This window comes from Pristis pectinata, chromosome 11, assembly GCF_009764475.1.
Source record: "Pristis pectinata isolate sPriPec2 chromosome 11, sPriPec2.1.pri, whole genome shotgun sequence".
Classification (NCBI taxonomy): Eukaryota; Metazoa; Chordata; class Chondrichthyes; order Rhinopristiformes; family Pristidae; genus Pristis; species Pristis pectinata.
This window is the reverse complement of record NC_067415.1, coordinates 10,033,257-10,058,966: the sequence shown is the minus strand read 5'-3', so window position 1 is coordinate 10,058,966 and position 25,710 is coordinate 10,033,257. Positions and strand designations below refer to the sequence as shown.

General features: G+C 43.4%; 2 protein-coding genes across 4 annotated transcripts in view; both read left to right on the top strand.

Annotated features, from left to right (window-relative positions):
- gyg2 (glycogenin 2) overlaps window positions 1–15,686 on the top strand; it is an 83,349-nt gene extending 67,663 nt beyond the window's left edge. Inside the window, exons 8-12 of one of the 2 annotated variants that reach the window (XM_052026156.1) lie at window positions 1,945–1,986; window positions 5,267–5,305; window positions 8,399–8,473; window positions 9,543–9,584; window positions 15,239–15,686. In XM_052026156.1, coding sequence (XP_051882116.1) covers window positions 1,945–1,986; window positions 5,267–5,305; window positions 8,399–8,473; window positions 9,543–9,584; window positions 15,239–15,409 — 369 coding nt within the window. In that variant the 3' untranslated portion in view covers window positions 15,410–15,686. The remainder of the gene's footprint in view (window positions 1–1,944; window positions 1,987–5,266; window positions 5,306–8,398; window positions 8,474–9,542; window positions 9,585–15,238) is intronic. The other variant, XM_052026157.1, reaches the window with a different exon arrangement.
- A 4,896-nt stretch (window positions 15,687–20,582) lies between these two features.
- Window positions 20,583–25,710, top strand: part of LOC127575917 (arylsulfatase D-like) — a 47,606-nt gene continuing 42,478 nt past the window's right edge. For both annotated transcript variants that reach the window (XM_052026155.1, XM_052026153.1), the window contains exon 1: window positions 20,583–21,339. The gene's annotated coding sequence lies outside the window, so the exon portion shown is untranslated. The remainder of the gene's footprint in view (window positions 21,340–25,710) is intronic.

Sequence of the window (25,710 nt, the reverse complement as noted above, 5' to 3'; positions counted from 1 at the left end):
TGGGTTGACTCTTGGACAGTCCTGTTAACAATGTGCCATGCCTTCAAGGATGACTGCGGTTGATTTTGTTACTGGATCTGATTGAGTAGATTCCTACAAAGTTTCACCCTGAAACTACCTGCTTCTCACAGATGGTGAGAAGGGAAATTATCAGTTTATTTTACTGGACTAATCTTAACTTTTCAATGTTTTCATATGATGCATCAGGAGGCCATTTTAGTTCATTGGGTCTGGGCCAGCTCAGTTGTAATGGTGGCTGGTACGATATCGGCACTTTGTTGCAGGCAATGGGGGAAATTGGGACCTAGATCCAGTAGACACAGGTCAGGGTTGTGAAACAGCTAGATGGGTGGACGAAGTAAGGGCTGGGCCGATGGTTTAAAGGTGTGTCAGATCGTTGAATGGGGGTAGAGGAAGGAAGGAGGCGGGCTTTGTAATGGGACTTGCCTGATGTGGACTTGGCACAGATGTCGACTGATCTGAGTATTTTTAGGAATTTAATTTTAAATTAATAATTAGAATGTGATTATCCCAGGAATGTTCAAAGGCGGGCAGTCCTGGAGCCACTGGGTACCAGCGGTTGAGTCATTGAACATTTTGAATGGTTGATGTACCAATCACATGGGTTGCTTTGTCTTTGATGGTGTCAAGCTTCTTAAACACTGTTGGGACTCCACATATTCAGGCAAGTGTTCCATTGCACTCCTGACTTGTGCTTTGTTGATGGTGGGAAGGCTTGGGTGTGTCTGGAGCTAAGTCACTTAGAGTCATAGAGAGATACAGCATGGAACCATGTCCTTCAGCCAACTGAGTCGGCATCAACCACCTGTTTTTACACTAATTCTCCCCTAGTCCATTTTATTCTCCCCAGATTCTCATCAATGTGCCAATTGCTGCCTGGCTTCTGACCTATTCTTGAGGCCCAGACAGCAATACGTGTTTCTAAAATTTACTTGTACAAAAGATTATATTTGGCATAATAATGGGAGTGAATGACTTTTCTTTTAAAAAAAAGACCTTTCTTCCTTGCTAATATTACCACTTTCATTCTCCAGCCCCCAGTTTAAATACTGGCTCTCCAGCTGCTGAGGAGTAGCAGCAGCTTTCAAAGCAGCACTGAAGGATATATTCCTTCATTGAATCTTGTTGGAAAATGTGCATCGACTCTCCTGGTTTGAGGATGAGAACAGCAGTTAATCCTGTCCTTGCATGCTTCACATCTTCCAGCATTGTTCACTGGATTATAATCAGGAACCTCATTAACAGTATTGATTAACAGTATTGATTATGATTCTTCCTCCCACAACACCCTCTCCAAGCAACTATGAGACTCTATCTTGGTGAGTACTGTGATCAAATCAGTGCAGGATGGTCAGCAGAGTTAGTTGATGTTATGCATGTCAATGACTTTGTCCACCCGGACTTCTGACCTTCATAGATTTCATATTTCCTTGCAACATACAAGAAGCCTATTTGGCCTGTTGAGTCCATTACTAGGTCTTGGAGCAATCCTTCCATATCTCTGAACCTCCAATTCTTTTAGCACCCAACTACACTGGAAGTAAATTACAGGAGCCAATGAAACGACTAACCAGCACGTTTTTGGGTGTGTGGGAAGAAACTAGAGTAACTGGGGGAAATCCCACAGTCACGGGGAGAATGTGAAAACTGTGCACAGCACCTGAGATCGGGATCGAACTCGGTCACTTGAACGATAAGGTGGCACCAATACCTTCTGTACCACTGTACTGTCCTGGGTTGTACTTTGGGCACCTTGGCAACAGCAAAGCCAGATTGGAAGCAAATCAGTTGAACTGCAGGTAAAAGAGATTGGCAGAAAATTGACTGAATCAGTGAATGAAATTAATTAATGTGAAACTTGTTTTATTCATGTGCTGTAAGTAAGAACAGATGTTAATATAAATTTTTATGTTTTCACATTAGAAAAAAGAGATGTCCTTTGAATCATCAACATCACAAGATGAAGTAAGTATCTACTTGTACAGTGTGGAATTAAGGTGATTTAGTTTGATTATAATAAGTGGTGATGGTATTTTGGCTCCAGTACTGTTAGCTGGGTCTTGGAAGTTGGTTGTTACTTGGTGTCAGCAAAACAAGAGAGCTGGTCATTGACTTCAGGAAGTGGGGCAGTGCTCATACACCTGTCTACGTCAATGGTACTGAGGTTAAGAGCTTCAAGCTCCTAGGAGTGAATGTCACCAATAGCCTGTTGTGGTCCAACTACGCGGATGCCATGGCCAAGAAAGTTCACCGGCACCTTTACTTTCTCAGGAGGCTAAAGAAATTTGACATGTCCCCTTTGACGCTCACCAACTTTTATCAATGCACTATAGGAAGCATCCTATCTGGATGCATCACAGCTTGGTATGGCAACTGCTCTGCCCGGGACTACAAGAAACCGCAGAGGGTTGTGGACACAGCCCAGCACATCACAGAAACCAGCCTCCCCTCCATGAACTCTGTCTATACTTGCTGCCTCGATGAGGCAGCCAGCATAATCAAAGACCCCACCTACCCAGGTCATTCTCTCTTCTCCCTTCTCCTATCAGGCAGAAGATACAGGAGCCTGAGGGCACATAACACCAGGCTCAAGGACAGCTTCTATCCTGCTGTTATAAGACTATTGAATGGCTCCCTTGTACGATAAGATGGACTCTTGACCTCAATCTACCTTGTTATGACCTTGCACGTTATTGTCTACCTACACTGCACTTTCTCTGTAGCTGTGACACTTTTTAGTCTATATTCTGTTATTATTTTTTTACCCTGTACTACCTCAATGCACTGTGTAATGAATTAATCTGTACGATCAGTATGCAAGACAAGTTTTTCACTGTACCTCAGTACTAGTGACAACAATACCAATACTTGACCCTCCTCCACTGACGAGCTAGTTGGCAGGGCTGCCAGTTTTGGTTGAGCATATTACTGGAAGCTTCATCCCATGATCTTCTGCTCCAATCTGCCCTGCCCCACCACACTCCCACCATTGGTCCATCCAGCTGGCTGTACTCGCTCCCCAACCAATCTGACAGAGACCTAGCCTTTTGTTAACCAGAGGCACACGAGACTGCAGATGCTGGAAATCTGGAGCAATACGCAAAAAAAAAAAATTGGAGGAACTCTGCGGGTCAGGCAGCAACTATGGAGGGAAATGGACAGTTGATGTCTCAGATTGAGACCCTTCATTAGGACTGGAAAGAAGGGAGAGAGCCAGTATAAAAAGGTGGGGAAGGGGTGGAGCAAGAGCTGGTGGGTGATAAATGTAAGTGACAAAGGGCTGAAGAAGATGGAATCTGATAGGAAAGGACAGTGGACGATGGAATAACGGGAAGAAGGTGAGGAGGAGGATCAGTGGGAGGATTCCCCTTATTGCATAGTCCACTGTTCCTTCCTATGAGATTCCATCTTCTTCAGGCCTTTGTCACTTCCACCTATCACCTCCCAGCTTCTTGCATCTTTCCCACTCTTGTCCCCCCTCACCTACCTATCACCCCCCTCACCTGCATCTACCTATCACCTGCCAGCTCTGGTTCCACCTCTTTCTCCCCCCCCGCCCCCCCCCCCCCCCCCCCCCCCCGAACCTTTTTATACCGGCTGCCTCCCCTCTTTCTTTCCAGTTCTGATGAAGGGTCTCGACCCGAAACATCGACTGTCCATTTCCCTCCACAGATGCTGCCTGACATGCTGAGTTCCTCCAGCTTTTTGTGTGTTGCTTTTGTTAACCAATTGAGTTAGCTTTGTCAATGAGACAATTCATTCACAACAACTCTCAATATGTTTGTAAGTTAAAGAAGATTAAAAAATCTACAACTATGTTTAATTTTCCATTGATTTTTCTTCTGGATGGTGCAATTGTCATAGCAATCAATCTTCAATTCCTGGTGATTCCAGGACCATTCTGGAGAGCTGATGTTCTCCTGCAGAATTGTGGAGATGCCCCTTGTGTAGAGAGACGTGATTAACACTAGCACTGTGGTAACCCACCTTTACATAAAAACAAAACTCAGAAACGTTGTAATTGGATAATTATCCTCACGACGGTAAACAAGTGAGGTTCTTATCCATGGAGACGCAACAGATTGCAAATGCTGGAATCTGGAGCAACAAGCAATCTGCTGGAGGGACTCAGCGGGTCGAGAAACATTGTTGGGGGTGAAGGAATTGCCGATGTTTTGGGTCAAAACCGTGCATCAGGATTCTCTGCCACGATGAGTATGTCCATGCTTGGAATCTACTCCTGCTAGGCAATGTAAGCTTTAGGCTCCTTATTGTCATCTCAGACAGTCCCTGAAGATGGAGGATGAGGTGCTTTCCCTCCAGTTCTGTGCCTTCTGAGTTAGGCTGATGAGACCAATGTTGGGACCTACGGTCTCTGCTGTATGTGGGGAGGGGCAGTTGACTTGATAGTTTGGGAGATGGTGCACTCCTTCCACCATTCAACCTACACTCCCAACAAATAGAACTGAAGTCTTTCAGTGTCATTATAATATGTTTTGATTGTCCCTACCACAATACCCTCTCCAAGCAACTATTAGACTTGATCTTGGTGAGTTCTGTGATCAAATCAGTGCAGGATGGTCAGCAGAGTTAGTCGATGTTATGCATGTCAATATCTTTGTCCACCAGGACTTCTGACCTTCATAGACTTCATATTTCCTTGCAACATACAAGAAGCCTATTTGGCCTGTTGCGTCCATACCAGCTCTAGAGCAATCCTTCCATATCTCTGAACCTCCAATTCTTTTACCACTTAACTACGCTGGGAGTAAATTACAGGAGCCAATGAAACAACTAACCAGCATGTTTTTGGATGTGTGGGAAGAACCAGAGTAACTGGGGGAAATCCCACACAGTCACGGGAAGAATGTGCAAACTGTGCGCAGCGCCCGAGGTCGGGATTGAGCTCGGTCACTTGAGCTGTAAGGTGGCACCACTACCTTCTACACCACTACTGCCCTGGGTTGTACTTTGAGCACCTTGGCAGCAGCGAAACCAGATTGGAAGCAAATCAGTTGAACTGTAGGTAAAAGAGATATTGGCAAAAAACTGACTGAATCGGTGAATAAAATTAATCAATGTGGAACTTGTTTTATTGGTTTATTATTGTCACTTGCAATGAGGTACAGTGGAAAAACTTGTACAGCATACCAATTGTACAGGTCAATTCATTACACAGTGCAGTAAGTTCTTGTGCTTGTAAGTAAGAACAGATTGTTCATAGAACTTTTTGTTTCCACATTAGAAAAAGATGTCCTCTGAGTCATCAACATCGCAAGAGAAAGTAAGTATTTTATTGTACTGTGTGGAACGAAGGTAATTTAGCTTGATATAAGTGGTGATGGTATTTTGGGTCCAGTATAATTAGCTGGGTCTTGGGGAAGGTGGTTGTCACTTGGTTTCCATGTAGACTGGCACTGCCATAGTGCTAAGGGCGTGGATGGGGTGGAATTTGTTGAGTGTGTTCAGGAAAGCTTCCTCAGGCAATATATAGAAGACCCTACCAGGGAGAGGGCAAAGCCTGACCTACTCTTGGGGAAATAGGTCAGGGTAAGTGACGGAGGTATCAGTGGGAGAACACTTTGGGACCAGTGACCATATTTCTATTAGTTTTAAATTCATTATTAATTAGCTTTAACTCAGTTTTTAATTCATTTAAAAGGCACAGATCTGGTCCACAAGTTAAAGTTCTAAATTGGAGCAAGGCAAATTTTGACGGGAACTTGCAAAAGTTGATTGGAGTAGGTTGTTTGCAGGCCAAGGGACATCTGGCAAGAAGGAGACTTTTTTTTAAAAGTGAGGTAATGAGAGCTCAAGGTCTGCATATCCCCATTAGAGTGAGGGGAAAGGCTGACAGGAGTAGGGAACCCTGGATTACGAGGGTTATTGAGGCTCTGGTGTGGAATAAGGAGGCATGGATCAGGTACAGGCAGCTGGAATCAAGTCGATCCCTGGAGGAGTATAGGGAATGCAGGAGTATACTTTGGTATTGGTTTATTATTGTCACTTGTACCCAGGTATAGTGGAAAAAATTGTCTTGCATACTGATCGTACAGGTCAATTCATTACACAGTGCAGTTACATTGAGTTAGTACAGAATGCATTGAGGTAGTACAGGTAAAAACAATAACAGTAGAGTAAAGTGTCACAGCTACAGAGAAAGTGCAGAGCAATAAGCTGCAAGGTCACAACAAGGTAGATTGTGAGGTCAGAATCCATCTCATCATATAATGGAACAGTTCAGTAGTTTTATCAGTGGGGTAGAATCTGTCCTTAAGCCTGGTGGTACATGCCTTCTGGCTCCTGGATCTTCTACCTGATAGAAGAGAGAACGACCCAGGTGGGTGGGGTCTTTGATTATGCTGGCTGCTTCGCCAAGGCAGCAGCCAGCATTCTTAAGAAGGAAATCAGGAGGGCAAAAAGGTTGCACGAGATGGCTTTGGCAGAGAAGATTAAGGAGCGTCCAGAAAAGATTTTATAAGTATATCAAGGATAAAAGAGTAACTAGAGAGAGAAAATAGGGCCGCTCAAAGACCAAAGTGGACATCTTTGTGTGGACCCACAGGAGATGGGCGAGGTCCTCAATGAATATTTCTCCTGTTTCGTACTGTGGAGAAGGACATGAAGATTTTGGAACTTGAGATAGTTAATAGGGATGTATTGAGGATAGTCTGCATTACACCAGAGGATGTAGTGGGTGTCTTAAAAGATATGAAGGCAGATGAATCTCCAGGGTCTAGTCAGATATATATCTAAGAACACTCTGGGAAGCTAGAGAAGAAATTGTGGGAGCCCTGGCTGAGATTTATGTACCATTGTTAGTGATGGATGAAGTCCCAGAAGACTGGAAGGTGGATAATGTTGTGTTTTTATTTAAGAAAAACCTGGGAACTATGGACCAGTCAGTCTAATATCTGTGGTAAGTAAGTTACCAGAGGGGATTCTGAGGGATAAGATTTCATGCATCTGGAAAGACCAGAGTTGATTAGGGATAGTCAGCATGGCTTTGTACGTGGGAGAACATGTCTCACGAATTTGAGTGTCTTGAACAAGTAACCAAGAAGGTCAATGAGGGCAGGGTAGTAGATGTAATCTCTATGGACTTACAGTAAGTCCTTTGATAAAGTTCGCATGGTAGGCTGCTATGGAAAGTTTAATCACATGGGATCCAGGGGCGAGCTGGCTAAATGGATACATAATTTGCTTGATGGTAGGAAGCAGAGGGTGATGGAAGGTTGTTTTTCGTACTGGAGGCCTGTGCTCCCCAAGGATCGATGCTAGGCCCATGACTATTTGAATATATTAATGATGTGGATGAGAATGTACAAGGCATGGTTAGTAGGTGGTGTCATTGATAGTGACAGTGGTTATCAAGATCTGCAGAGGGATCTTGATCAGCTGGATAAGTGGGCTGAGGAACAGCAAATGAAGCTTAATTCAGATATGAGGTGTTGCATTTTGGGAAGACAAATGAGGGTAGGACTTTCTCAGTGAACAGTAGAACCCTGGCGAGTGTTGTAGAACAGGAACTTAAGAGTACAAGTACCTAGAAAGTGACGTTGCAGGTAGACGGTGGTGACGAAGGCTTTTGGCATGTTGGCCTTCATCAGTCAGGACGTTGAGTGTAGAAGTTGGGATGTAATGTTGCAGTTGTACAAAACTGATCACAGAGAGAGCACCTTTCTGACTCCTTCCCTGCACACATCCAGTGCAAAACAAACTGCTGGAGGAACTCAGTGGGCTGCATAGAGGGAAACGGACCATCCAGATCCTGGCCAAATCACAGAAGTAACCTGTGCCAAACCAACCTACCTCCACTCCCATCAATTCCTCTAACTTGTGATGTCAGTGTCCTCTTAGTGAATAAAATCGGTAAATTTATTATATTTTCATATTGGTGCATAACCTGCCAATTGTGGAAGTGCACTGCACTAATTGCAATTCCACAAAGATCATTGTTTGATTATAGAGAGCTGTTAAAAGAACATAAAACAGTACAGCACAGGAACAGACCATTTGGCCCATGACGTTGTGCCGAACCAATTAAATTAGTAATCAAATGCCCAACTAAACGAATCCCTTCTGCCTATACAATTCCATATCCCTCCATTTCCTGTACATTCATGTGCCTATCTAAGAGTTTATTAAGAATCTACTACCTAGAACATAGTATTTGGTTGGTTGGACTAAAAGTACGATAGAGCAGCTTAAGTGAGTTGTATTTATCTCTGAAATTCATTACGTTGAGTGCTTGGGCTGCTGCATGGCACATTTTAACCTCACCCTTAGTGAATTCCTCGGCTTTAGAATGCAGTAGCTGTATGACACCTAACCTGGTATGAACATTCTTGTGATTTATTTTCCTTATTTCCAACAGCCAGTATTTGCAGATAAAGTAGGACAGCAGAGTGTCCAGTTTATCGCAGAACCCAGTACGTCGTCTATGGAGATGGTACATGTGAATATCAAACTGCAACTAGCATCATAAATAAAACCTCTCATCTACCCGGTCGCTATTTAAGATAAAATTCAACTTGCGATTTAATATGTGGGAAGGAAGTACTACCTGGCTACCTATTGTCACACTCAATGTTTACAGATTCTGTTTTGTGATCGCTTTGGGGAAATTGTCACATCATTATGTCAGTTAAATATGGAAGGGACCACAACGTGACTTATCCCATCTGTCCAGCACTCGTGCTCCGATTTGCACCATGTGCCTCTGTGTGTTGCTGTGGGAGGCTTCTTCAGCCGTAACCATGATGGCCAGAACTAATCAGTGTGGAGCAGAAAGTTCAAACAGAAGCTGAAGACTGTACAAGATCAGTGTTTTACAATTCTATGCCCAATTTATACATTTTTTAATTGTCCTTTTTCCAAAATTGTTAATTTAATGTAATGACTAAGTGATTGACTCAAGGATTTATATATAAAAAAATTAAATTGGTCTTTTCTCCTGTATTTCCTGCCTCCTTAGATTGGGTTCTCACACTGACTTCCGCTTGACAAACCTGTTAAAGGTTCACTCCTGGTTGAACTTTGATAGGCCTATTTTTCAGGGAGGCAGTCCAGTAAACAATCACCAGAGCTCCCTACCCCTGCACTTGGAAGGGAGTTGGGGTGACTGCAGTCAAAGTTTTTAAAGAAACTCTAGTTGTAAATGTTTGTTTTTTCTTTATCCAATGCAAAAGCAGTGAATGGATTGTGGTGCTTTCTCCAAGCAATGACTAGCATGGAGTAAAGACTGACCCCAGTTTGGGTCTGCTACTATATGGGATAGTGCATCTTCACAGTAATCCCTTTGTCTGGGAATATTTTTAAACACTGTACATGCTTGGGCCAGATTGACAATGGACACTCTGTGCCAAAAACATTCACAGGCCAAGGGTGAGACCACATCTGGTTTTAAAGGGAACGATGAACAATTATGAAACCCATTGAAAACGATGGAATTTGAGTTAATCGATCATTTAAAAAGCTTGCTCGTTAATATATTTACATTTGTACAATCTTTCCTTCAGATAATGGAAATATCTTCTCCCACATCTGAACAGACTACAAAAGTAAGTGTGCGTTTGCAGCGAGGAAGTACAGGGAGTTTAGATTTTGCGTCGTTCTTGTCGCTGTGTATTCTCTCCCAGAAACTGTGTGCTGTAATGGATGGATATGTGGGCAAATTAACCATCTGCTGTGATTGTGCTATCTATGCCTTTGACCGTCTTCTATTCCAGCTCATCCTTAATGACAGCAAGGTTTCATAAAATCCTAGAAATTACACAATATGTGAGATGGGATTGGGGTGGGTGGGAATAATTGCCTGCATTCAAGGGAATATCGATTGGGATGTCACGCCAGAATTGTTGATGGTCTCCTTTCCACTTGAGTTTGAACGTTATACCTTCTGACTCTTGAAAAAGGATGCCAACACTGAGACAAAGGCTTTCACTTTTTAGAATCAGAATCAGATGTATTATCACTGACTTAGATGACCTGAAATTTGTTGTTTTGTGGCAGTACAAAGACACAATTATTATAAATTGCAAAATAAATAGTGCAAAAAGAAGGAATAACAAGGTAGTGTTCATGGACCTTTCAGAAATCTGATGGCAGAGGGGAAGAAGCTGTTTCTGAATCATTGAGTGTGGGTCTTCAGGCTCCTGTACCACCTCCCTGATGGTAGTAATGAGAAGAGGGCATGTCCCAGATGCTGAGGGTCCTTGGTGATGGATGCCACCTTCTTGAGGCACCGCCTCTTTAAAATGCCCTCGGTGGGGTGGGTTGTGCTTGTGATGGAGCTGGCTGAGTCTACAACCCTCTGCAGCCTCTTGCGATCCTGTGCATTGAAGCCTCTGTACCAGGCTGTGGTGTAACCAGTCAGAATGCTCTCCACCAAACATCTATAGTAATTTGCAAGAGTCTTTGACATGCTGAATCTCCTCAAAGCCACTGATGTGCTCCCTTTATGATTGCATCAATGTTTTGGGCCCAGGATAGATCCTCCAAGAACTTGAAGCTGCTCAACCTTTCCACCGCTGACCCCTTAATGAGGACTGGTGTGTGTTCTCCGGACTTCTGCTTTGTGAATTCGATGATTAATTCCTTGGTCTTGCTGACGTTGAGTGCACAGTTGTTGTTGCAACATCACTCAAGCAGCCAATCTATGTCACTCCTGTATGGGTCTTTGATTCTACTTTGAGGAGATTCTGTGATTAGGTGTTCCAGGTACCCCGAGATATGTGGATTGGAGAGTCGTGGCTGAGCACTTGTGCCATACTGTTGCAATTTCCCCTCCCACTATTTTCTCCCAGGCATGCTGGTGGATGTTTGTGTGGCTGTATCGTACTGCCATTCCTCTTGTGGGAGCCTAAGGTATAGTTAATAGGTCTTTCGATTGTGGTTGTAAATATAGCTGAACACAACCCTGTCATTGCCAGATGAGCACCTAGCAACATGTTCCCTCCATACAGCACCTGCGATATAGTGAAGGTCCTTCACAAGGTTGTCTTCAAATAGAATTTGAACCCCCAACCTATCCAAGTGTTGGACAAAAGATACAACAGGGATGCAAAGGAAAAAATCTTGTTTATGTAGAGAGTGGTGATGACCTGGAACACATCGCTAGCAAGGCTGGTGGAAGCAGTCAGCTGGGCCTCCAGGGGAAGTGCATAGGTGCTTGAGGAGAAAATGATTTGCAGAACTGGAGAAAAGAACAGGGTAATGGGACTGCATGGATCATTCTGGAAGGAGCCAACCTGGACTTGGCAGGTTGAAAGACTTCATTCTGTGCTCCAAAGGTTCTATAACAACTTTTAAAAGGCAGTTGGACAGATACATGGATAGGAAAGGTTGAGAAGGTTATGGGCCAAGCACTAGCAAATGGGATCAGCTTGGATGGGCATCTTGGTCGGAATGGACCAGATGGGCTGAAGGACCTGTTTCCGTGCTGTGTGATTTCTAGTGTGACCGAAAGCTTGAACAACAGTCGATATTAAGGAGCACCAGCGAGTGAGAAGCTATATTTCATAAGATACCTTTATTAGTCACGTGTACATCGAAACACACAGTGAAATGCATCTTTTGCGTAGAGTGTTCTGGGAGCAGCCCGCAAGTATCGCCACGCTTCCGGCGCCAACATAGCTTGCCCACAACTTCCTAACCCGTACATCTTTTTCGGAAAGTGGGAGGAAACCGGAGCACCCAGAGGAAACCCACGCAGACACGGGGAGAACGTACAAACTCCTTACAGACAGTGGCGGGAATTGAACCCAGGTCGCTGTCACTGTAAAGCGTTACACTAACTGCTACACTACCGTGCCTGCCCTGAATTCCAGAGTGCAGGCCTGATGTGGGTAATGGCACAGCCGTCAGTGGTGAAAATGAGGGAGATGGTGCAAGACCCCAGAATATGAGGAAACCCTCAGATTTCAGAGGGTTGTAGGGCAGAAGGAAATGGAGGAGGTCCACAGAAGAGTTCAGTGCAAGATAATCAAGTCAGACTTTATTGGTATTGGTTTATTATTGTCACTTGTACCGAGGTACAGTGAAAAACTTGTCTTGCATACCAATCGTACAGGTCAATTCATTACACAGTGCAGTTACATTGAGTTAGTACAGAGTGCATTGAGGTAGTACAGGTAAAAACAATAACAGTATAAAGTATCACAGCTACAGAGAAAGTGCAGTGCAATAAGGTGCAAGGTCACAACAAGGTAGATCGTGAAGTCGTAGTCCATCTCATTGTATAAGGGAACCATTCAATAGTCTTATTACAGTGGGGTAGAAGCTGTCCTTAAGTCTGGTGGTACGTGCCCTCAGGCTCCTGTATCTTCTACCCGATGGAAGAGGAGAGAAGAGAGAATGTCCCGGGTGGGTGGGGTCTTTGATTATGCTGTCTGCTTCGCCAAGACAACAAGAGGTAAAGACAGAGTCTAAGGAGGGGAGGCTGGTGTCTGTGATGTGCTGGGCTGTCCCCACAACTCTGCAGTTTCTTGCAGCCCTGGGCAGAGCAGTTCGACTTTGAGGAATCTTGAGCACAATTCTAACTTGAATGCCTAAGCATGAATATCCCATATTGGAGTTGAAACTGAAAGTGTATCTACAGGTATTTCTGACATCCTGTATGGTATAATGAAACTCTGGTATAAATAACACCATTGGATTTATTTCTGCTTCAGGTGCATAAGAATGACATGGCTTTCCTGCTAGTTTATTTTTGCTGAGCTATATCATCACAAATGAGAGGTTGCAGTGCTAGAGGCATTGGTTTATCTGTTTTGTATTCCACTGAAACTTTTTCTCACTTATTGTAAGACAGGGCTACCATTATTACACAATGCAAGTAGATTTCAGCTCTAAGTATGTTTGCAGTATCTCAGAAGATCTTGGTGTTTGATCCCATTCGTGCCTCAGTTCAGCTGTTGCTGAAACCCTCCTTTCCGCCATACGTTTTGACAATATCTATAGCCACTTCACCCAAAGCAATCATGTAAACTGCGAAAGGTTGAGGACCCAGCACTGACAACCTGTAACACACCAATCATTACTCAAGATCCATAAGACATAGGAGCAGAATTAGGCCATTCAATCATGGCTGACTTATTTTTCCCTCAACTCCATTCTCCTGCCTTCTCCCCGTAACCTTTGATGCCCTTACTGATCAAGAACCTATCAACCTCTGCTTTAAATATACCCAACGACTTGGCCGCCACAGCCATCTGTGGCAATGAATTCCATAAATTCGCTACCCTCTGGCTGAAGAAATTCCTCCTCATCACATTTGTAAAGGGGAGTCCTTCTATTCTGAGGCTGTGCCCTCTGGTCCTAGACTCTCCCACTACTGGAAACATCCCCTCTACGTCCACTCTATCCAGGCCTTTCAATATTCGGTAGGTTTCAGTGAGATCCCCCCTCATCCTTCTAACTTCCAGCAAGAACAGGGCCCAAGCCATCAATGTTCTTCATATATTAATCCATTCATTCCCTGGAACCTCCTCTGGACCCTCTCCAATGCCAGCACATCCATCCTTAGATGTGGGGCCCAAAACTGCTCATAATACTCCAAATGTGGTCTGACCAATGCCTTGTAAAGCTTCAGCATTACACCCTTGCTTTTTATATTCTAGTCCTCTTGAAATGAATACTAACATTGCATTTGCCCTCCTTGCTACCAACTCAACCTGCAAGTTAACCTTTAGGGAATCCTGCACTAGGACTCCTAAGTCCCTTTTCACCTCTGATTTCTGAATTCAGTCCCTGTTTAGAAAATAGTCTACGCCTTTATTCCTTCTACCAAAGTGCATGACCGTACACTTCCCTACGCTGTATTCCATCTGCCACTTCTTTGCCTATTCTCCCAACCTGTCCAAGTCCTTCTGCAGACTCCCTGCTTCCTCAGCACTACCTGCCGCTCCACCTATCTTTGTATCTTCTGCAAACTTGGCCACAAAGCCCTCAATTCCATCATCCAGATCGTTAAAATAAAATGTGAAATGTAATGGACCCAACACAGACCCCTACGGAACACCACTAATCACTGGCAGCCAATCAGAAAAGGCCCCCTTTATTCCCACTCTGCCAGTCAGCCAATCTTCTGTCCATGCTTGTACCTTTCCTGTAATACCATGGGCTCCTATCTCGTTTAGCAGCCTCATGTGTGGCACCTTGTCAAAGGCGTCTGAAAATCCAAGTAAACAACATCCATTGACTGTCTATCTTGCCTGTTACTTCCTCAAAGAATCCCAACAGATTTGTCAGGCAAGATATTCCCTTAAGGAAACCATGCTGACTTCAGCCTATTTTATCATGTGCTTCCAAGTACCCTAAAACCTCATCCTTATTAATGGACTCTAACATCTTACCAACCACTGAAGTCAAGCTAACTGGCCTATAATTTCCTGTCTTTTGCCTTCCTCCAGTCTTAGAGTGGAGCGACATTTGCAATTTTCATCTTACCAACTGGATTACAACTGATGGTGTTACATCGGTAATTGGTATTTTTTTTACCAACCAGAGAGAGGCCCATTTATGTCTAGTATTTCCAGTTAGCCAGCCAATCTTCTCTCCATGCCCTGTGATTGCACACTCGCCCTTATCACAAAGTCATAAATTCAAATCTCAGTCCTGAACTTGACGGCACTCTAGGTGACATATCAGTGCAGCAATGAGGCAATGATGCAGTATTCTGGATGAAGTATGCTCTCTTTTTTTTTATATATAGGTGAATGTAAAAATCTTGTGGCCCAGTTCTGTGAAGAGCAATAGAGCTTTGTCCTGTCCTGCCTTTCATGAAACACCAGAAGTAGACCAAAGGTCATGGTATTACCGTATGCTGTGAAAATTGGTGTACAATTTAACCAGGATTGCATTTCAAGGGCACTTGATCAAAACAACAAATGTTAGGGAAACATTTTGAGGTAACATTTGAAGATCTGAACACTGGCCAAATATTGCATTTGAAATTTGATCTTTCTCATTCAAATTCTGATTAGGTAGGACTTTTAATTTCTCATTCTCAGTAATATTTTAACCTTAATTATTTTGGCAATGTGATGTTCAGTAAGCTGAATTTTGGTTCAAGTGCACATGGCTGCAGTCTGTTAAATTCTCTTTTACATGTGTTTCTGTTCCCCATCTGCACTCCTCAGTCTCTTGTCTTTCTCTGTCTCTTTTCTGTTCCTCACCGGTAAAACATTCTTGCATTCTTCTTCCCCCTCCGCAGAAGGATATAACGGACTCATTCTCGGAGCTCTCGCTTGACGGGGCACCCGTGGACCCTGACCAAGTACAGGAAGCAGAGGACCGGCGCAGATGGGAGGAAGGAAACATGGATTACATGGGAAAGGATGCTTTTGCGAATATTCAAAAAAAGTTGGACCAGTTTCTGAAGTAGTGTGTCAGATGTCAGTGTTCAGTGAAACGCTTGTTTTTGCTTGTATGTTAATATGGATGGCAGCTTATTTGTGGCAAATTTAATATTGCCATTTAATATTACACTGTAAATAGATTATTGTTCTGGATTAACATGTTTTTTTTACATTCATTAGTGGTATTAAAAACTCCTTTACAGATCAATTGATTGTATTTAGGTGTACAAGAAGCAACTTCCCAGGACATGATGTTTCTCCAGCGGGGCTACAGGGGTTCCGAAATAATAACTAACCAACGGTTCTATTACTAGAGACACTTGGCTTAAGAGAAAATGTAAATCAAAAAAACTGCACACTTCAGGCTGCTTTCATTTCAGTGGCACTGCCAAATTATTCCTGCATATGTAATTTCCCTTTCAAACTCTGGAAGTATGCAAATCCAATGACTGGGAAGTATTAGTTGGGGCGAGAACTCTTTCCATTTTGTGCTTCACTCCAAGTTGCTGCTAATCTAATTAATGTGGTTTCATTATTATGGCTATCTTTGCAAAGTATATTTTCAGCAATTAGAAACCCAAACTCCTCAGACACTGGAAACATTTCCAGCAGTTTGTTGGTGCTTGTTCCTGCATTGATAGGGACCATCAGTCCCGCAACCTTTTGACTCCAGGTTTGAGGAGATGCTATTGTCCCTTATAATGCAGGGTCTTGACACCAAACATCGATATTTCCTTTCCCTCCACGGCTGCTGTTCAACTTGCAGAATTCCTCCAGCAGTTTGTTTGTTGCTGATCAGACCTGCACTCTTTTCTTTTGGAAGTACTCTCAGTCAAAATATCTCTTATGAATTGTTAAAGCACAGAAGGAAGCCATTCAGCCCATCGGGTCTACAATGGTTCCTACTAGAGTAGTGCCATCAGCTTTCCCATAACCCTGCAAATTATTCTTTCTCAAGAGAATTTCCAATTCCTTACTTGCAATTTTTTCTCGCTTTGCGGGAGCCCCATACTGACATCAGGCACCTTTTTTTTTACACAGTCACATTCTTCTCCCCACATTCCAAACCCTTCCTACCAATTACCTACACACTAGGGGAAACTTACAGTGGCCAATTAACCCACCAACCTGCACAGCTTTGGGATGTGGGAGGAAACCAGCAGCTTCCATGCTTTTGATGGGTAATAAATACAGTGGTGCCAAATCATGGTTGTATGTGTATATATTTTTTTTTAAAAAGAAACAGGAACAGTAGCTAGGTGTGTGGGATTCCCAGAGAGCAAGGATGGGGAATTAATAATAGGAGACAAAGAAGTGGTAGATAAGTTAAATCTAACTTCACGGTGATGGTCACTGCAAGCATTGCAAAGACTTCTGATGGGCAAGTTTAAAACACCATGAAAGAACTTGTAACTATCTCCATCACAAAGGACATTATTGGAAAATCTAATGGGACTAAAGACAGGCAAGTTCCCCAGGTCCCAATGGTGTAGACTGGAGGGTTTTAATGGAAGTGGTTGCAGAGACAATGGAGCAATTGGTTGAAAGTTTTCAGAACTAACTGATTTCAGGAAAGGTACCAGTGGATTGGAAAATGTAACTGTGACTTCATTGTTCCAGAAGGGAGGAAGATACATAGGGGGCAACTATAGGCCTGTTAGCTTACCAGCTGCTGTTGGTAATTGGTATTGGTTTATTATTGTCACATGTACCAGGATACAGTAAAAAGCTCTGTTTTGTATACCATCCATACAGATCATTCCAAGACATAAGTACAATGCGGTATTACAAAGGAGAAAGCAATAACAGAATGCAGAATAAAGTGTTACAGAGAAAGTGCAGTGCAGGTAGACAATAAGGTGCAAGGACCATGCTGAGAAATCTATAATCGAGGAATAAATAGCTAGTCAGACAATGGAATCAAACCAAGTTGGCATTTTTTTTATTTGGAAGGTAAATCATGGTCAAATCATGTAGATGCCATGGCCAAGAAAACTCACCAGTGCCTCTACTTCCTCAGGAGGCCAAAGAAATTCGGTTTGTCCCCTTTGACTCTCACCAACTTTTATCGATGCACCATAGAAAGCATCCTATCTGGATGTATCATGGCTTGGTATGGTAACTGCTCTGCCCAGGACTGCAAGAAACTGCAGAGAGTCGTGGACACAGCCCAGCACATCGCGGACACCAGCCTCCCCTCCTTGGACTCTGTCTTTACCTCCCGTTGTCTTGGTGAAGCAGCCAGCATAATCAAAGACCCCACCCACCCGGCTCATTCTCTCTTCTCTCCTCTTCCATCGGGTAGAAGATACAGGAGCCTGAGGGCACGTACCACCAGACTTAAGGACAGCTTCTACCCCACTGTGATAAGACTATTGAATGGTTCCCTTATAAGATGAGATGGACTATGACCTCACATTCAACCTTGTTGTGACCTTGCATCTTATTGCACTGCACTTTCTCTGTAGCTGTGACACTTTACTCTGCACTGTAATTTTTGCCTGTACTACGTCAATGCACTCTGTACTAACCCAATGTAATTGCACAGTGTAATGAATTGACCTGTACGATCGGTATGCAAGACAAGTTTTTCACTGTACCTCGGTACAAGTGACAATAATAAACCAATACCAATGTTTGACAAGTTTGTTTGAGGATATTAAAAGCAGAGTTGATAGAATGGAACCTACAGATGTACCATACTTGGATTTTCAGAATGCACTTGACAAGGTGCCATGAAAGGGTGATGGATAAGAGCTCGTGGTATTAGAGGAAATGTGCTAGCATGGATTGAAAATGGGTTATTGCATAGAAGACAGAGTCAGAATAAATGGCTCTTCAGGTTAGAAGATTGTAAGTGGTAGGATGCCAGGATCAGTTCTTGGCCCGCAATTATTTACGATTTATATTAATGATCTGAAGGTGGGAGCAGAGTGTAAGGTATCCAAGTTTGCTGATGAGATGAAAATAGGTGGAAGCACATGTTGCAATGAAGATATTAGACTATGCAAATGGACATAGTCAAAGTCGAGCTTATTGTCATCTGCACAAGAATGTATGCACAGCTGCAATTAAAAGCTTAATTGTAGCAGCATCACAGGCACATAGCAACAGATAAGCAGCATTTGCAAGAAAAACATAAACATAAATTATACACTATTTTTACAAGAAAGAACACATATAAAACAAAATAAAACCAAAGTTCATTTTAGTACAAAGTGATCATAGTGTTGCTATACTGAGGTTGAAGGGAAGTAGCTGTTCTTGAACCTGGTGGTGTGGGACGTCAGGCTTCTGTACCTCCTGCCCGACGGTAGCTTGTATAAGGGAACTATTCAATAGACAGTGGGATAGAAGCTGTCTTTGAGCCTGGTGTTATGTGCCCTCAGGCTCCCGTATCTTCTACCTGAGGGAAGAGAAGAGAGAGTGACCCGGGTGGGTGGGGTCTTTGATTATGCTGGCTGCTTCACCAAGGCAGCCAGAGGTAAAGACAGAGTCCACGGAGGGGAGGCTGGTTTACGTGACGCGCTGGGCTGTGTCTACAACTCTCTGCAGTTTCTTGTGGTCCTGGGCAGAGCAGTTGCCGTACCAAGCCGTGATGCATCCAGATAGGATGCTTTCTATGGTGCATCGATAAAAGTTGGTGAGTGTCAAAGGGGACATACTGAATTTCTTTAGCCTCCTGAGCTGGTGAGCTTTCTTGGCCGTGGCATCTATGTGATTTGACCAGGACAGGTTGCTGGTGATGATATTGGTGTTTATATGGAACACACTGCCAGTGGAAGTAGTTGAGGCAGGTGAAATAATTTAAAGGACACTTGGGCAGGTACATAGATAGGAAAGTTTTAGAGGGATAAGGGCCAAATGCAGGCAAATAGGAACAACTTCGATGGGCACCTTGGTTGGCATGGACCAGCTGGGCTGAAGGGTCTGTGTGACTCTAAGACCCTAATTGCTGGGATGAGAGGATTGTCCTGTCACAATCGACTAAAGGAGCTTGATCCATATTCTTTGGAGTTTAGAAGAATGAAGGGAGATCTCATTGAAATGTATAACATGCTGAGGTGACATGATGAGGTAGATGTTGAAATGTGGGCACTAATGGGAGAATCTCCAATGAGTTGATGTAGTTACAAGTTTAGGGGATAGTCATTTAAAACTGAGGTACATGGGAACTTCTCACAGAGGTTGGTGTACCTCTGGCATTCTCTATCCCAGAGAGCAAATCATTGGGGGTATTTAAAGAGGAAGTAGATACATTTTTGAAATATCAGGAATTGAGGTCAATGGGGAACTGGCACAGAGGGGGAGATGAGAGCAGGGGTAGATCACAGATGATTGGTGGAGTAGGCTTGATTGGCCTTCTCCTATTCCTGTTTTCTCATATTCGTAATTTGCAAATTAAATGCAATCCAGATATCCTGAACATCTTTTTTTAATCTTCTGCAACAGAGGTGATCTATAAATAAATATATATTAATCTCTGGACATTTTTTTTAAAGTATCCAATTGTGGGAGGTATGAGTCACTGGTGTGTTCAGCTTTCAACCCAAACTCTTAACTATGGGTCAGGAGTCACAGAAAAGTTAAGTAGCATAAAGTTTTTTTCCATGAATTTTTCTTTTTGGTAAAGCAGTTGGGTTTTCAACTGCAACTGGTAGTTTCATTTTCATTTTTAAAAAATATTTATTATCCAGATTGTTAGCTGAATTCAAATGTTGTGTGTCTGGTTCAGTACTCCAGTCCCCTGGTTTACCAGCCCTGTAAATCAACCACAATGCTCCCATCATACGCATTGGAGCAAAAAATAAACTGCTGGAGGAACTCAGCATCTGCCTGACCCACCCGAATGCCAAATTAAACTAATTGTCTTCTGCCTGTATGTGCTCTATATCCCTCCATTCCCTGCATATTCATGTGTCTATCTAAAAGCATCTTAAACACCAGTTATAAGACACCAGCCTTTCAGTCACTGCGGAGTTGGGTTACAGACAGAAGGTGCCAGCCTGTCTCAGTCACTGCCCAGCTGGGCTACAGGTAGGAAGACACCCAGTCTCTCAGTCACTGCCAGTAAGGCTACAGGAAAAAGGCACCAGGCTCTTCCAGTCACCCCCTAGCTGGGCTGTAGTTACAGAGAACAGTACCGCACAGGAACAGGCCCTTCGGCCCACGATGCCTGTGCCAAACGTGATGCTAAATTAAACTAAATCTCTTCTGCCTGTATGTGAGTCATATCCCTCTATTTCCTGCATATTCATGTGTCTGTCTAAAGGCCTCTTAAACACCTGTTAGAAGGCACCAGCCTCTCAGTCACTGCCAGTAGGGACACAGAGAGAAGACACCAAGTCTCAATCACTGCCCAATTGGACTACAGCTGGAAGACACCAACCTTTCTCAATCACTGCCCAGCTGGACTATAGACAGAAGGCACCAGCCTGTCTCAATCACTGCCCATCTGGGCTACAGACAGACAACACCAGCCTGCCTCAGTCACTGCCCGGTTGGACTACAGACAGACAACACCAACCTCTCAATCACTGCCCATCTGGGCTACAGACAGACGACACCAGCCTGCCTCAGTCACTGCCCGGTTGGACTACAGACAGACAACACCAACCTCTCAATCACTGCCCATCTGGGCTACAGACAGACGACACCAGCCTGCCTCAGTCACTGCGCGGTTGGACTACAGACAGAAGGCACCAGCCTGTCTGAGTCACCCGCGATGGGAGGTGCCTGCCTGTCTCAGGCTCAGCTCGGTGGGGCTCGGCACCGTCAGGGGGCGGGGAAGCGGTGTATCCTCGCTGTACCAGCGACTCTCCTCTGCGTTCGCCAGCGCCAGTCTCGTCCTCGCCAACCTCGCACGTCCCGTCTCCTTTATTATTTGATATTCGCCTCACGGCTCAGTGGCAGCAGCGATTTCCGGATACAGGAGGCAGCGACGTTTCCTGCAGCGGTGAGTTTGTGTGCAATGGGAATTGCTGCACATTCACAAAATAACAACGTCACTGGGAGCCGAGAAGACGGAAAAAGTGAGGTGTTTCCCTGGGACGTTACTGAGTCATCGGATGGTTTTCAGTGAACTAGTGGAGTTGGTAACAGTGAGGGAAGGTCGTTCTCTGTGTGACACTGGTGTGGGCTCGGACATGTGTTTGTAGGACGTGACAGCACTTAATTGTGTCATAATGTTTAGACGTGTGTTTCATGTGTGTGTGTATGAGGCTCTGTGTGTGTGTGTGTGTGCGCACATATGAACCTGTGTGTGTGTATGTGTGCATATGAACCTGTGTGTGTGTGTGTTTCTGTGTGTACATGGGTGAACAAGTGTGTGTGAGTGTGTATGTTTGTATGTGTTTATATTTTTGTTAGTGTGCATGTCTTTGCATGTGTATGAGTGTGTTTGTGTGTGTTTCTGTGTGTGACTCTATGTGTCTGTGAGAGTGCATGAGTGAGCATCAGTGTGTGATGAAGTCAGATCTGAAACCTCAGTTAGCATTGGCCAGAACGAGCACAGGACCAACACTGGAATTCCAATACAGCTCCTCCTTGGGAATTCATTGTCTGCACTTCTAAATCTCCATTAGGTGGGTAATGAGTTACATAAAAATAGGACACTCTTCATCAGTGTTCCATTGAAATACAGTTTCTGTGGTTGATACAGCTGTTCCAGTGTATTTGGTATTTGATAACATACTTCCTTCACAACTTCCCTTGACCTTTTAACTGTGGATGTTGTTGGCAAAGCCATAACTTATTGTCCATCCCTAACTGCTCTTGAGAAGGCGGTGGTGAGCTTCTCAAAGGGTAGTTAGGGATGGACAATTAAAAACTGCTGCCGTCCTTCTGGTGAAGACACTCCCTCAACAGGTTAGGTGGTGAGTTCTGGGATTTGGATCCAGTGATATGGAAGAAATGTGTTTCCCGTGTGCATGCACCCTTGTCCTTTTTGGTGGTGGATACCAGAGTTTGTGGGGTGCTGTTAGGGTGCAGAAGCCACCTTGCTGCTTCAAGGAGCATTAGGCTGGGTTCCTTTCCCACAGCCTCTCACTGTTCTTGTTTCCTTTCCTGGTACTTTGCTTAGGAACTGAACTCCCTCCCAGACAATACACTTGGGAATGTTTTTAGCTACCCGGACTCCTCCTCTAAGCTGATCACTGGGAATGATGTCAGACCTTAAAGGGATTCACCCATGGCAGCCACTGAACTCCTACATAAAATGGTGGAAAATGTAGAGGAAGGGGATGTGGTGATCTTCTGTGTGAGTGGGCATATCTTCCCACACTTCCCTATGCCATTGTTTCTGCCCTGAGTGACTCGCTGCGATTGGGAGGTGTGGGATGATTAGTGAAGGAAAAATTGCAGCAAACAACTTTGATATGTATAAAATAGAAAGGCTGCAATCAGCGGTGGAGCAACCAGTGATAAGGTTTCAAGTGCCTGACATTGAGATCTAAGGCTTTGTGCAAGGCATTGATGTTAAAACAGAGATCCTTTAATTGATATCTCAGTGTGATGTGGTTTTTATGTGATTGTTCAACAAATATCATTAGTCAAATCTGGAATCTTGTTAATGAGGGGACAGCATAATTCAAAAATTTTAATGCAATCAAGAGCAATTCATATGGTTTTAAGAAAATAAATTGTGTTTGACATCTCAGAGTTCTTGGAGGATAAAGGAAACCAGTAGAAATAGTCTATTTGAATTTCCAAAAGGCCTTCAATAAGATGCCACAGGGAAGAGTACTACTCAAGGTATGAGCTCATGGTTTAGGATTGGATGGATAGAGGATTAGCTAACTGAAAGAAAACAGAAAGAAGGAGCCTATATGGACAGTCAGAGACTTTTTCCCAGTGCGACAATGGCGAACACGAGGGGACATAATTTTAAGGTCATTGGAGGAAGATATAAGGGGGATGTCAGGGGTAAGTTTTTTACACAGTGGTGGGTGCGTGGAACACACTGCCTGCAGAGGTTGTGGGGGCAGATACATTAGGGACATTTAAGAGACTCTTAGATAGACACATGTATGATAGAAAAATAGGGGGCTATGTGGGAGGGAAGGGTTAGATAAACGTTAGAGCAGGATAAAATGTCGGCACAACATTGCGGGCTGAAGGGCCTGTACTGTGCTTTAGTGTTCTGTGTTCTATTCAGCCTATCACATCCATGCCATATCCCAACAGAGCAATTCCATCAGTTTCTTTCCCAACTCTTTCTCTGTAGCCCTGCAAGTTATTTTCACTCACATGTCATCAACTCTCCTGTAAATGTTTTGCCACTTATCTACCCAAAGGGAAAATTTACAGGACCCACTTAATCTACCAGCATATCTTTGGGAAAGTGGAGCACCCAACAGAAACTCATGCAGTCATAGGGAGAATATACAAACTCCATGCAGACAGCACCCCAGATTAGGAAGGAATGGAGTTCCTGGAACAGTGAGACGTGGTTTTGTAGCAGAACTCACTGTCACAAAACTCTATCACCCAAATTAGGTAATTTGGGTAATTTAGGCCTTAATTGCACTCAGCAGAATTGTTTCAGAATAAACTGTTTCAGAATAAGATGTGGTCTATTTAAAATGGAGGTGAGGAGAAATTTCTTCACAAAGTGTGAACTGTGAATTTTTTCATGACTGATGTGGACAGATACTTGGTCCATAGAGGAGTTAAGGGTTTTGGGGAACAGGCAGGAAAGTGGAAGTGAAGCTGAGTTCAGATCACTCTTGACTTAATTGAATGTCAACAGAAGTAGACAAGGTGATGAAGGAGGTCTTTGTCACGATTGCCTTCATCAAACAGGGCATTGAGCACAGGAGTTGGGATGTTATGTTGAGAACACACGGAGTATTGTGTGCAGTTCTGATAGTTCCCTACCTCCCTATCCTAATTAGACTGGGAATCATCATTTTCTTTTGTCTGACCAGGGTTTTAGAAGAGCTAACTAATGCATTTTAATGTGGAAATGCACTGATAATTCATATACTTAAGATTCTTAATAACACTGATGAGATATTTGGGGAGATCACTTAGATACCCACCCCAGGTCGGTCGAGCTAAGCATACTTTACAGTTGTTTCAGCATGTCAAACTTTGCCTTTAAAGTTTATTCTCTTGAAGGCAATTGAATGAATTTTGGAGGTGAAATACAATACAGTCATGCTGTCAAACAGGGTGCTCAGGGGACCAGGGATGAACTTTCAGGAGGTCCTACTTGGGAATGCTGGAGTGGACAAGGAGATACTTCACAGGAGGTTTCCCAAACCCCACTGTTCTCATTTTCAATCCAGATATGTTTAATTGCTAACTTACTGATATCCAGAAGTCTGGACAAGTGATCCAGTTCCTATCCTCCTGGGGGAATTTAACTGAGGTTATTAAATAAATCTTATTTAGCTTACGAAGCTTACGTCAGTAATGGTGATAATGAAACTATTGTTTATCATAAAAACCTGTGTCCTTTAGGGAAGAAAATTTGCCAATCTGACACAGGCAAAAACTGGAGGCAAATACATATCTTTAAGGTGGGAGAGGAAAAGTTTAAAGGAGATTTACGAGGCAAGTTTTTTTACACAGAGCGTGGTGGGTGCCTGGAATGCGCTGCTGGGGGAAGTGGCGCTAGCAGATCAATAGCAACATTTAAGAGGCATTTAGACAAGCACATGAACAGCCAGGAAATGGAAGGATATAGACTATGTGCGAGCAGATGGGATTAGTTTGGTGTCTGCACAGACATCATGGGCTGAAGGGCCTGTTCCTGTGCTTTATTGCTTTAAGTTCTATGACAACAGACTAATGTGGTTGAAAGTACATTCTAAAATTGCCACACAGTTTAAGGGCAATTGAGGAAGAGTATATACCAGCCTTGTTGACCACATCCTATGAAAGAACAAAAAGGGTTCTTGGAATGGTATATTTACAAACAAGTGGGGAAATATGTAAGGTATATTAATCATAGATAGTAGACTGGTAAAACAAGTGAAAATACTTGCAAATAAAAGAGTTTATTGATTAGAGGGGAAAATTACTATTGGATCTGATTTCAAAGTAAAGAACCTGAAACATGAGAATCTATATTTAGTGTTGACTATTCATTATCATGAACAGAATTATTTAAATTGGCTCTTTTACATCCTTCTGGAATCCCATGGTATTTTATGGTGATGAATTACTTCAGCTATTATTATGAAGGCAAAATGGTCTGTAAAAGTGATGGAAATGTGCTTTGAGGCAAGGGAGGACATGGAGAAATGTACAAAGGACATGCTCATCCTTGTTCCGTTCTCCCCAGACGTGGAGTATCATTTTGAAGCAAATGATAGGTTTT